At 44.0% G+C, this 13,329-nt stretch overlaps 1 protein-coding gene across 5 annotated transcripts in view; it reads right to left on the reverse strand.

Annotated features, from left to right (window-relative positions):
* Window positions 1-3,960: 3,960 nt before the first annotated feature.
* rusc2 (RUN and SH3 domain containing 2) overlaps window positions 3,961-13,329 on the reverse strand; it is a 42,612-nt gene continuing 33,243 nt past the window's right edge. For all 5 annotated transcript variants that reach the window (XM_087849486.1, XM_087849489.1, XM_087849488.1 and 2 more), the window contains 7 exons: window positions 13,003-13,079; window positions 11,903-12,077; window positions 11,140-11,245; window positions 7,991-8,037; window positions 6,830-7,901; window positions 5,494-5,664; window positions 3,961-5,402 (listed from right to left, as the gene is read on the reverse strand). In XM_087849486.1, the coding sequence (XP_087705612.1) occupies window positions 5,195-5,402; window positions 5,494-5,664; window positions 6,830-7,901; window positions 7,991-8,037; window positions 11,140-11,245; window positions 11,903-12,077; window positions 13,003-13,079 (1,856 nt within the window). In that variant the 3' untranslated portion in view covers window positions 3,961-5,194. The remainder of the gene's footprint in view (window positions 5,403-5,493; window positions 5,665-6,829; window positions 7,902-7,990; window positions 8,038-11,139; window positions 11,246-11,902; window positions 12,078-13,002; window positions 13,080-13,329) is intronic.

Here is a 13,329-nt window from a genome sequence, read left to right on the forward strand (position 1 = left end):
TCAGATTAAGTTACACATGATGATGCACGGCTTTCACTAGCATATCTGTCAGCACCGCTGGCAAACCTCCCTGATGGCAGACAGATGCTCAGTTCTTAGCTGGTGTTAAATTACTGTTGACTGACAGACATCACTGTAAGCTTTACCTCTTCAACCAAGAGCTGTCCTTAATTGCCCCAATACAAATGTCTCCTAAGTACCTTACAGGTATTTAAACCCCCCCACAATCCAAACACATTAAGTGTTACACACACTGAATTATTAGTGTTGTTGCTGTTTGAGGATATATGACACTACCCTTCAATGAAATCTTCTAATTTTATGTCTTTTTTTTTTTTTTTATCATTTCCTTGTTTCAAATGTTGTTTCTACATTTTATGCAAAATTGTTTTGCAATTTAACACTTCTGAAGTATGTTTTGAAAGCTTCAAAGACTTTAGAATAATATTAAATCCACTCATGGATCAGGCTGGTTCCATGAGCTTGAGCAGTATGGTTAGATTAAACAGGTATATTCTTAACTACAACCACGTAGTGGTTAAAGTTCAACTTGTGTAGCTTTACATCAGTACAGAAAGACATGTGTGGAGACACAGCTCCTTAAAGAGAGGACAACTTATAGAAGTAGAAAAATGATTTGATATATTTGCCTCCAATACATCTTCAGTGTGCAGCACATTAGTTCATGCACAGGTGGCTCAGACATGGTGGAGTGTAGGACTCAAAAAAGACAACATCGCCATCTGGTGGCAGAATGTGCTACATGTGGAATGATAATAACATTGAGGACATAATGGGAAAGATTAATTTTTAAAATTTACACCAGATCTGCAGACAATTAACCTGTGTAACTGGAACACCACTGGAACTGGAAAACTCTCAACTGGTGTTTAATGAGACAGAATAATAATAATAATAAAAAAAACAGACTTATGTTTTATATATAATCATGGAGAAATTCAAGTTTTCACAGAGCTCTGTGTGGACTCCTAAAAACACAAAAAACATCCACCACACAAGAAAACACCACACAAGACGATTCAGTCTTCTGTGTGTGACTTTACGAGTCTCTCGCAGCATTGTGGAGGAATTCATCACTACGGTTCATTCAGGTTTGTGGACATTTGTTTATGCACAGTATTAAATAAGGTTCAGGTCTGAACTGTGATCGGACCGATGCAGCACCTCGATTCCTTTCTTTTTCACCCATTCTGTTGTAGATTTGCTGCTGTGTTTGGGATCATTGGGAATTTATGGACAATTTCATGTCAATAGCACCTTTAGAAATAGATTTACTTGGAAAATTGGTGATGTGTTCAATGCTTACTTTACCTGCTGTATATTAATGCTCCGCAGCAGCAAAATGCCCAAACATCTGCTTTTACACAGGTGCTTAAACTGTCTGATTCCTAGTTTATCAAGTAGGCTTGATTAGCAGTACCTGGCTGTTACTTACCCTCTATAGCCTATGGAAGCTGTAAAGCTGTATTTAGTTTGCATGGAGTCCTGTGAAAACTTAACCACTCATGAATCATAAGCAGCTGAACGCGTTGGTATAGCATTAAAGCAGAAAGCACAACTTGCACCCTCAGTAATAATAATAATAATGATGATGATGATACAACTGCCTGACATCTCTGGTTGCAGCCACTTAAATTTTACTGGAAAAGCATAAAACTAAGATGGGAACACTTACTTAGCCTCCCCATCACTGGGGCAGCGCAGAGCCTCACTGATAAATGAAGCAGGTATTTAATAAGCAGTAAACAGAGTCATAAGCTGGATGCTGCCCGTAAATCCAGAATGTTCTCGGGTAGAAAAGGTGACGTGTGAGGGGGAAAAAGACACTGGAGCCACACGAGTTTGTGATCACATGAGCACTTTGTTATTTAACATCCATAGTAGTTTGATAATGTCATACGTACACATCATATAGTCTGGACACAGAGAGAAGAGCAGTGTCGCTGATGCTGAAGGTATTTACAGGCAGCCGGGAGAGAGAATGCAGAGAGAGAACAGACGAGAGAAACAAAGATCACTCTTTCCTTCTCTCTTATGTCACTCCTACAAGTATTTTAATGCACAACATCCCAGATAATTAAATGCTTAATTCTAAAAAGAAGTCTCTCTTTGCCTCGGACCCCCTGGGCCTCCCTCGCCCGTCTCCGTTTTAATTACTGTGTGTTTATTTCTGTCGGTCCCCTGTGAGCTCTGAGCAGGACGGCGACGAACAGCAAGCCTTCCTCCAACGTGACGGGCAGCGTGTCGTACAGTCAGCAGGTTGGTTAGCAGTGAGGCTAAAGCTTATGCTCGCTTTCTGTAGTCAACATAAAATGCACCGAGAAACCTTTAATAACATTTGTACGTACGGCTCTACAGCAGAAAAGAATTCAGGAGGCTTTTAAATATATTTACATTTGGATGAAATGTTAATCATCTCGCTGAAATTAAATGTTAAGTCTTACATAAAAATAAAAACTATACAGCAACGGAAAACTGAAATGGTGAAATTATATCCTATGTGAGATTTTCAAAAAATACACAAGCATTCATTTATTTAATATATGTACATTAATTTTACCTCTTTATAATTGTCCCGACTGGCCTTCTGTATACGTTTAACATCCATCCAGGTTTAAAGTATACAGTCGGAGTTTTAGTTCTCCATCAACTCGTTTTGAGCCTAAGGCCACATTTTGCACCTGAACAGGACCCCCGCAGAGCCTCCATCACAAAAATGTGTCGGGGTTTCCCTTTAAACATCAAAAATATCCCCACGGATCTCCTTTTCTTTCACGTGAACGAGAATCTGTGCGGACGTAAATCTGGAGGACGCGTCGCATTAGACGCGTCGGAGCACGTACAAAATACACCATCAGGACAAATAGCTGGACAGGTGCCCCCCCCTACACTCTTTAATGCACAAGTGTCGACCTCCAGGCCTCGAGGGCCGGGGTCCTGCAGGTCTTAGATGTGTCCTTGATCCAACACAGCTGATTTAAATGCCTAAATGAACTCATGTGATTCAGGTGCGTTGACCCAGGGTGAGATCTAAAACCTGCAGCACACCGGCACTCGAGGCCTGGAGTTCGACACCCCTGCTTTAAGGCATGAATGAGATCTTTGCATTTTGAACCGGAATAAACTTCCATGCTGGGGTAAATCCCATCCTCCCCATTTCCAAAGACACCTGCACAGCTATGCTTTGCTTTCATTTGACATCCATGTTTTCTGTAAGCATCCATTTAGCTGCTTCCCTCAACTTATTAAATAAATAGAATTTATCAGACGTTTAAGTCACTAATTCATTTACAGTATGTACCAATAACTCGGCCGTGTTCCCACCAGCTCAGTCCTGCCATCCTCACAGGTTGTCAAGTCTTCTTAGATGTGCGAGTGAGGAGAGGGGGAATAGGACTGAAAGGAAAAGCAAAAGATTTCGAGAGATTTCATGCAAGTCGTCGGTGTCAACCTTCGTTTTATCCCAGCTGTGAGGAAAGGAGGATTACTTTGGTCGTGTCCAAATTCATGGGCTGCATCCTCCTGAGGACCTGGCCTTCGCGGTCTACGTGGGCCGGGTCCTCAGAAGGTCGGGTAGGCCGGAAGTTGGACGGTCTAGCCTTCTGATCAGCGTCACCGCTGTCTCGGTGGAGTTTAATAAACTCGGCCGTCTGCTCCTTGCTATCTAAAATATAACAGGACACTGGCGTAAATTCTCGACCGTCTCACACTTCTGTTTAATCAGTTTTGACGTTTATTCAGCTGTGTGAAAATCCCAGAGGAACCCACCCGGGGGATTAATAAAGTTTTATTTTATCTAATCTAATCTAATAACTTTAATCTCAGCCAAACCGATTGACTCACGAACAAATAAAACACTAAAAAAAGCCCAACAATAACATTTTTAGGTTGTCTAAGTGACTTATATATCATGTTTAACCCGAGCAGCGAAAGTCCGCGGTGATCTGAAAATGATGTGCCGGGAGTTGTGCCGTTCTCGGCGGCTTCAGTGACCCTCGAGCTCCTGGCTTGCTATTGAGCTGGTGGGTAGCAGATGCTCTGAAAACGTCGAAGCACTTTTGCAAATATGCGATATCTTGATAAACCGAGCAGATATTTGATGTTTACACAGCTACTTTCTCACCTGAAAATATGTTAAAAGTTTATTTTGTGACCCAGAAAGATTAGTATGAGTAATTTTAAAACTTAGTAGCGGCCGCCATTGTTGGAAACTGGAGTTTGGCTGGGCTATGAATTCTGGGATATGGTAGGCCACGAAGGACATGCCCGACCCATCCTTCAAATTCGGGGAAAAGGAGGACGCATTTGTCGGCTGCATTCGGAGGAGCCTACGAATTTGGACAGCCTTCGGCGCGTCGCTGTGACGTAATCGGTCTACAAATGCGGCCTCAGGAGGATGCAGCCCATGAATTTGGACACGACCTTTGACTGTCTATCCATCCAACAGTGACGCTTAAACGAAGGCAGATCAAACAAAACAGATAAAAAGAAAAAGCTGATTCTCCTTCTGCTCTCTTTTCACTTTGAATGTCTGAACAGCTGCTGACACGAGCTCCACCGTCTCATTATAATAATAAAAATATGCTGAATCACAGAACATTTATCCAAAAGTTCCAAAAGCTCTTACATTCATATCAATCTCACCAAAAAGCAAAGACTCACTCACTTATACATGAATGCAAAGATCATATTAGCACTACGTTCACAAGAGGACGTCGAACTAACCTGCGCCGGCACCGAGGGCGATCGTTTGAGTGGCGCGTTCAACGTGTGGCACAGCTGCACAGCACGGTGCAGCACGAGAGATCCTCCTATTTTTTTTGAAATTAGAGCTGGATGATAAATAGACTGGACCTGCACATTGCTAAGCTAGAAGGAGAGGCAGAGAAAGAAGCGCTTGAGAGTCTTTGGGTTTGTTTGTGATCTTCGTGGGGTGCTTTTTTGTTTTTTTGGATGTATGCATGCATACGTGTCTGGATGTACCCTTGAAGCAGATGTCTGCCTGCATGCTTGCCCTCGCAGTTATGTCTGCATCCTCTCCAGCTTCACTACAATGATTTGTCTTTTTTTCCTTTAAATTACAGACAAAAACAGGTTTTTGTGTTCGGTCCGTGTGCGGGAGGGATACCCTCCATGTCTGTTTGGCTTCATCTGTCGGACAGTTTTCTCTCGCTCAGCATTGCCCGAAACCGGGGGCATCCTGGCTGTCCTCCATGCTGTTGAGGGTGACGTAGACAATTGGAACCAAGCCCCGGGTGGAGCCCAGGGAACAGAGCAGCCAATCGGGGTCAGCCTTGCTCAGAACGCGCAGGATGTCGCCCTTGTTGAAGCTCAGCTGTCCGGGCTCGGTGGCGATGTGGTGGCACAGTGCTCGTACTTCACTGAGAAATCAACACGGAGGCAGAAGGTGAGGATAAGTGATCGGAGGGAGGAATGCTTGGCATCTACAATAACACTGTAGGCGGTTCCTACCAGCTGGACTGTAGTTTGGCCTCAGCTGGGTACGTCGACGCTGGTGGAGCTGTACTTTGGGTGCGAGTTGGTGTGGTAGGAAGCTCCGCCTTTTTTCCGGGGACTGCTCCAATGGTCAAAGCTACAAGGTCGAGAACAGACCGATCCAAGCCGAGCCAGCCCGATGGAGGTCTAAGAAACACAAACACAACGTGAAAACATAAAAGGCCGATGTTAGTCCAGGTCAGTCTTTTCGTCATTTGCGGCATCAACGGCAGTGAAGCAAAAATATATATAAACCCACTAAATTTGTAAAGAAGCGTGAACTGGAAAACGTTCCTCAGGAAGAAGGTGATCGTTGTTTTAGTTTCAGATTAACCCTTTAAGACCTACCATAGAACCAAGTCCGCCAAAGCTTATATTATATTTTTACATGCTGTGGAGCCATTTTTGGGAGCATTTCAAGTTGCTATACATCAATACAACCATTATAGCCCAGATTTTAATAATATGTCTGCATTAAGTGCATAGTAATTACATAAATTGCAAAAAAGTGCAATAAACTACAAAAAATTTGAAAACCCTTTTTGTTTTTTTAACATATATTTCTAGTTAGAGAAATTTAAGAGGCTTATCCCTCAAAACTGTAAATACAAAAAAGTTGCACAAAATAGTTTCCCACCGCAGGAAATTTATTTTGAGTGCCTTCATAGTTTTATTTTTGAAATACACCAATTTTTATACACTGCAGGAAAAACGAAAATAAATATTATAATGCAAATTTGCAAAAAAAGCAGCATATGCATCAAAATAAACTATTTCCAGCAGTGCAATATGAGTCCTAAGCATCCCAGAAACCACACAGAAAGTCATAAAGTCAAACATAACTTTTAAAAACACCAGTATAGGCCCATTGAAGCCCGGACGGTAAAAAACTGCATTTCCACAAAAATGACGTCACTTCCGGTTTCGAGCAGGTCATGGCGGACATGCGATAGTTCGCGCTGACGTCTAATCAAATGTAGGAAGTGATATGAACAGCTGATCGGATCGGCAAAGCGTGTTTCTGGAATATTATGTTTTTGTTGCTTCAAGCGCTTTTTATGCAGTTTTTTGCAAAGCTATATGTGGAAGGAAACTGTGACCGAGGACAAGCTGATGGCATAAGATGTAAGTACAACTCCTCTGGTTTCATATGCAAAAGAAATTATTGCGCTAGCTCACGTGGTTGCAGAGCTACCGGGATTTAAAAATAGTTAAGCAAAACAGAGCGTGCTGCTCTGACCGGTTTTAAAGGGTTAAGATATACAAATGATATTTTGTTGGTTTCAGTCATGAACATTCAGACGTTTCTCACCTGGTCTTTTGGGTTTTTGGCCTCTGTTCACCTCCTTCTGCTTTCGAGGGAGAGCCGACACTAGAGCCAAAGAGCCTGCTCCAGCGCAGACTCTGTCCCTGTGAGGGGCTCTCATCCTGGGCTCCGTCGTGGCTCCCAGTCGCCGTGACTTCCAGAGGGTTGGCGTGATTCTCCTGGTTGAGGACAGACTCTGGGGGGCTGCCCATCCATGAAGGCCGTCCCCTGGATCCAGATGAGTCCCCGTTCACGCTACTGCTGCTGCTCTTCCCGCCCTCACCTTCCTGAGTGGCCTCCGCTCCCTCCACCACTCCCTCTCTCGTGGGTGGGATTTGGCCCTGTCGTCTCTCTGATGACTTCTTCCTCTTCTCGGTCTTAACGAACTTTGTCCCCTCTGTGGATTGGTCGATGTAGACCTGGGAGGACTGCATGAGCTGGTACCACCAGCCGGCCTGCCTGTCTTGCCGCTGACGCCCTTCATCTGCAGGAAATCTGTCTTTTTCCCTCCTCTTGTCCTTCTCCTTTTTATCTTCATATTCTCCATGGCTCTCCTGTCCTACACCTTTCACCCTCTGCCCTTCGACCCCCCTGTCCTTCCATAAATGTGCAAACCCTACCTCCTTCACTGTCCCTCTGCAATCAGGCCCAGCTGTCATGCTCTGAGCTGTAGCGCCCTCTTTCCTCAGCATCGATTTCCCCGCTGCTGCCTCTCTTCTCGATCCAACTCCCTCCATCCTTGGCCATGTGCCCTCTCGCCTGAGCCCCGCCTTCTCTTTCTTCACCTCTGCGCTTGAGTCCTTGACCATTTCACTGACGGTGTTGCTCCACCCCCTCATGAGCTGGAAGGTGGAGCACTTCGACTGGTCGACGCTCTGGCCTGCAGAGCAGAGCTGCTCTTTGCGACGGAGCTGCTCTTGTCCCTTTTGGAGGAGATGCGGTTCGAACAGCAGGTCCAGGTCAAAGGGGAGCAGCGAGAGAGGCTGCAGCAGGAGGAGGAGCTCCTCAAAGAGGGGCTGACACGGCCCCTGTGACAGGGGAAGGAAACCCCAAGGGCTGTAGTATGCGGCAATAATATCTGAATAAAAGATAAGAGAGGTAAGGAGGCGTCACAACAAGATGCACAAGAAGAAATCGGTTACCATGTTTCAGTTGCTATGGTCTTACCTTCATGCGTGTAGAGGTGATTGAACCAGAACTCCAAAGATTTCAGACTAAAACAGAAAAACAGTCACTAATTTAAAACCTGCAGCAGAGTAAAAGTCTCCTGCAGAAGACATTTAAACAGTCGTCACACCCAAAACTGAGTCTTTTAATCAGCTCTGACATGGTTTTAAAGGGGACCCATCATACTCTTTATTATTCTCTGCTACTGATAACAATGGGCTCAGTGTGTGGAAGTCATTCTTTAGCTCCTGAGTGCTTTAGACGCTCAGTGTCGTGGTTCTGGGTCCTTTTGACCAGTGTTTTCAGTTTTCTTCTGTTTTGGTGTCTTTTGTATTATAATTAGTTTACCGCGTCCCTGTGTGTGTCTTTGTTTGTGTGTGTTTGTGTGAGCACTTGTGTCTTGTTTCCCTCTTCTGTTCCCATGTTCCCCTCCTTGTGTGTCATTCCACGCTCCCCCCATCTATTTTTCCCAGACCGTCATGTCTCTCGCTCTCTCTCCGTCTCGTCTCCGTTAACTGTTTCTGTGTTCCCCTCGTTATCTCCTCCTGTTATCTACAGAATCCATTTTGTTTCCCTGAGTGTGCTTTCCTCTCAGTTCCCGTGTCATGTTGTGAGTTAGTCTGCGTCTTAGTGTTTCCTGTTTTATTTTGACAGTCTTGGTTCCATATAGGCTGTATCCCAATTCAGGGTCTGCAGCCTCAACGATCCTCAAGGCCGCGTACTTAAAGACCGCTAAGGCCGGAAGTGCGAGGCTTGTGAAATGGGACAGAAATGAAGGAGAAAATCTTTTGTTCATTTGTTTGTTTCTACATGAGCTTTGATCATTCTCTGATTAAGCTCAGCTATTGAACGGCGTATATTTTAAAGTAAAGGCTTTAAAACCAAGTTAGTACAAACGTCACTAATGTCACATGACTTTGCCGACATGTGGCCAACAGGAATGTTTTAATGTTCTTCGTTATTAAACATTTGCACATAAATAAGTGACGTAATATTCAGTACTTACTTAAAGTTTACTCTTCGGGCGCCCCTTGTCTGCCGTTTTTTTTCCGGCAAAATTATCCACACCCACCGCTGCGCTATGCATTCTGGGATATGTTGGGCCACGAAGTCTACACCGCCACGTCCTTAAAATTCAGGGAAATGAAGGACGCATTTGAGGGCCGCATTTCGAGCAGCCTTTGAATTGGGACAGCCTTCGTCGCGTCTCTGTGACGTAATCGGCCTTAAAATGCGGCCTTTAAGGCTGCAGACCCTGAATTGAGATACAGCCATTCAGTGTGTTTAGTTTTGCTTCTTCTGTCTCTTTGTGTCTAATTTGTCTCAGCTGTGTTCCCCATGTGTTTCCTGTTCCCTCGTCATTCCTGGTGTATTTAAGCCTTCCTTTTCTGTCTGTCCAGCGTCGTGATCCGTCTCGTTCCCTGCCGAGTGTTTTGCCTTCCCACCAGTTTAGTTAGTTTTTGTATTTCTGGTGTTCAGCAATGAAGCTGCCTTCTCAGTTTATTCTTGCCTTTGTGAGTCTGCATTTTGGTCCATTTCTGCCTCCACACGGCCAGCTTTGAACTCAACTCTTGCCTTTGTACTTTCATGTCCAACACACAGTTCATATATCGCAGAAGCCCCGCCCACCCACCGTTCAAACCTGTTCAAAGCCTATCAGAGGAAATCTGGGAGGTTGCCCCTGACGATGAAGGCCAGCATTAGGTAAACAGGATTATTCTGAAGTGTGAAGTATTCAACGTTACTTTACTTACCTCAAGAATAATAATTTAGTGCTGATTAGGCAAATATTAGGCCGTCTTTAAGGAATAACATCAGTTCAAAACACACATGAACACACTTCAGCTTATAAACATGTCCTCAGAGAGCGGGTAATCAAAACTTATAACAAAAGGTTTACTAGAGACGAATAACAGCTCACAACATGATTACTTTTTTCATTCAAAAAAATCTTAGAGCTGCACGATTAATCGTTAGAAAATCACGATCTCGATTCATACTTATGTGCGATCTCATTTCCAAATGACAACGATTTAAAAAAAAAAAAAAAAAAGACGACGATTGTACCGCATTTTGATCCGGGACATAATCTGCATGAAAACAAGCGCTCACTCTTCCTGCTCAACAAATGATGAGGGCGGAGCCTTATACCACGTGATACAGAAGCTGGCTGCTAAAATTGTCAGGGAAAAAACAACGGAGAGCACGTCAGGGATGACGAGAAAGTGACAGGAGAAAATCCGTCCCGGTCAACCACCCAAACATCAATAACGGGAACCTTATACAGCGCTTCCCTATACCCGTCGAACTCCCGCAGGCACAAAGAAATTACGGAGGCTATTACTTATCACCTGACCAAAGATATGGCTCCATCAACACTGTGCAAAACGAGGGATTTAGGAAAATGATCAACACCCTAGACAAACGCTACACAGCGCCGTCCCGCAACTATTTTTCTATTGTTGCACTACCTGCTCTATACACGCAGCGTCGAGCAACGGCGGAGACGCAATTTCAAGCAGTACAACATTTTGCGGCAACGACAAAATGTGAGACATTTGTTGTTTTTATGTTTATTTATTGTTTTTATGTTCAGTCTCAACTGTTACGAAGTTGATGTGCAGTTAATAAGTGCAATAAATATTTATACTGGAAAAGAAAATCGTGAGAGAATCGTGATTCTCATTTTATGCAAAATCGTGCAGCCCTAATTTCACTGTAGGTTACACACATAGCCACAAATACACTAAAGCACTGACCAACGGGGGGCACTAACGTGCCAAGATATGCAGGAATGTACCAGAAAGAAATGGAACAAGAAGTCATGAATGTAAACAACGTGGGGTTTAAAATACTCAGAAAGAGTTTTCAATAGTTTTTAATCTGTTTGACTTCAAGAATTCACAGATTGTGGTTTTCTTAACTGACTGAGACATTCATACATCACCTCTACTATCGGACATAAACAGTAACGCTTTTAAATGCACTTCAGCACGCCATGATGACCTCGAGAATAAAACTAAAGTAGAAACGTCACTATTTTACAGTCACTAAGACCCAAAAACACAGAAGCTGTTGTTGTGTCAGAGTGAGCTCGAGGCTCAGAGTGTAAACTGAGAATGAAAACAGCAGTAAATGAAATGACTCACTTGAGCAGGCCGAAGATGAAAGCATTCAGTCTCATGCTGTGGCTCGTGAGCTCCGAGTACTGGCTCACCTTTGAGAACAGGCTGTGGAGAACACGTGTGGACGGGCCTGAAAGGACACAAAAAACACATGTTAAGCTTAAACAACATCTGCAAAAGAATGACTGTAGCTGTTTGTGAATGCACCACAGATAGTGAGGAAAGTACAACGAGTAAGCATTTTGGGACCCTGGTTAGAAGGTGAAGTTTGACATGGAGGTAAGGAGCTCATTTCTTTGTGCCCTGCTGCTCTGCCGTCACCTGAATCCTGCTCATGTCAGCGCTGCGAAAGGTCAAAGTTTAATTTTGTTATAAACACAATCTATGCCTCCTATTAGTCATTTTTATTTTTTATTATATTTGTTTTTATCTGCTTTGCAGCTCATATTTTATTTGTTCACGATTTTTAATCTTCTAATGTTTCATTTATCTTTCTAAATGTTTTACTGCTTGTTGTTTCCTTTCTAGTCTTGTGAAGCACTTTGTAATTTTATTTTGAAAGGTGCCATTACTCCTCTATTACTTCACTTCATCCTTCTGTACCATAGTTGTCTCCGACACTGATGGTGAAAATCTTGCAGTTTAGTTCAACACGTCACTGCTTCATCACCTCTTTGGCCTTCTGATATTTGTCAGCGCAGGGTCAGCATTACAGTGAGCGAGTCACTGCGGTGGATCAATACTAACGCCAACTTCCCGGTATGTCCCCTCCACCCAGCGCTCTCACCCAGCTGTGTGGACGCCTCCACGAGGCTCCAGGGCTGACAGCGGCGCTGTCCAATGATCAGGTCCAGCACGTAGGCCTTCAGACCGTCCTGCAGCACGTCACGTAGAGCCGGACACAGATACTTCAGGATGAGGTGACCCACGTTGGGACTCACCCAGCTGTTCCCGAGCTTTGCCTGGCGGGTTGTAGAGAAGTACAGTCACAGACTCAGAGACTTAACGCCACGACAAAACTGACATGTTACAGCAGGAACATAGAGACAGGCAGACGAGACATGAGACGTGGGACCAGGAAAGGTACAGAGAAAACATGTGGACGGAGAGTGAACGCAGAACGGGGACTGTCAAAATAAAACAGGAAGCACACGACAGGTACAGAGACACGGACTTGATACTGAACAGAGGGAACATGGAGTGAGTGACATGAGAAATGACTGACTGGGGAACATAATAAACACGAGGACAGAACTAAACCTACACCAAACATGAGGGGCACAGGAACCAAAAGCTAAAAACTAGGAATCAAACTGGACAGCAAGAAACACAGAACAGAAACGCTGGGTCACCGACCACGGACCGTGACACTGTGGTCCACCTCACCAACTGATAAACTCACATGTATTTGCCAGAAATTATATTATAATATTACCACTGTAACAATAAACGATAGATGTTTGTGGCATTGATGCTCCGAGACAAGATCGTGGGTGACAGTCTGACAGAACGCTGTCACCCTGAATCTAAAGTTACTGAACCAAGCGCTGCTTTAGATGCAGCGTGTTTATTCTGTATTTGTCCCATATACAAATACAGAATAAAAATACAAATAAAATATTACATAACGTTTGCTACAAGTACACAAACAGCTTGCTCACTCTCACCAAGTAGTCAGGTGGCGCCATCTGATGGTGAAACTGGTGTAATTCACCACAAAACACACATTTTGGTTCTTTTGCGCTTCATTGCAGTTGTGATGTGTTTGTGCAAATTCTATACGTATAACTTTGATCAGCCAGTAGAACCAGTGTGTGAGTTCATATTCACAAATGAGCAGTTCGTGCCGTAGTGTGTGGCTGCCTCACCTGTGAGCCCCAGTCTTACCTTTACATCGGGGTCTCTGCTGGTGCCGAAGTGAGCCACGATCAGATCCACTGCAGTGTTCACGGCTTTCACCAGAGCTGACGAGACAAACGGAGCAAAGTGTCTGTAAGTCCATCTTTTTATTTCTGTGTTATTGTGGCAACAGTCACATGGCAGTCATCTGTGTGCTATTTTACAAAATCCCTGCAGCAAGGTGAGGTACCAATATAATAATGAGTCTGAGCTCCAAATCTGCATGTTCGATTTGCTACAGGAGTCAAGTTGTCTTCTAGGGATCTGACTCACATCAGTCTGAAAACAAGACAAACGTTCAAAGATATGAGTCAC

The sequence above is a fragment of the Neolamprologus brichardi genome, chromosome 12, assembly GCF_056152115.1.
Source record: "Neolamprologus brichardi isolate AB-2024 chromosome 12, ASM5615211v1, whole genome shotgun sequence".
Taxonomy (NCBI): domain Eukaryota; kingdom Metazoa; phylum Chordata; class Actinopteri; order Cichliformes; family Cichlidae; genus Neolamprologus; species Neolamprologus brichardi.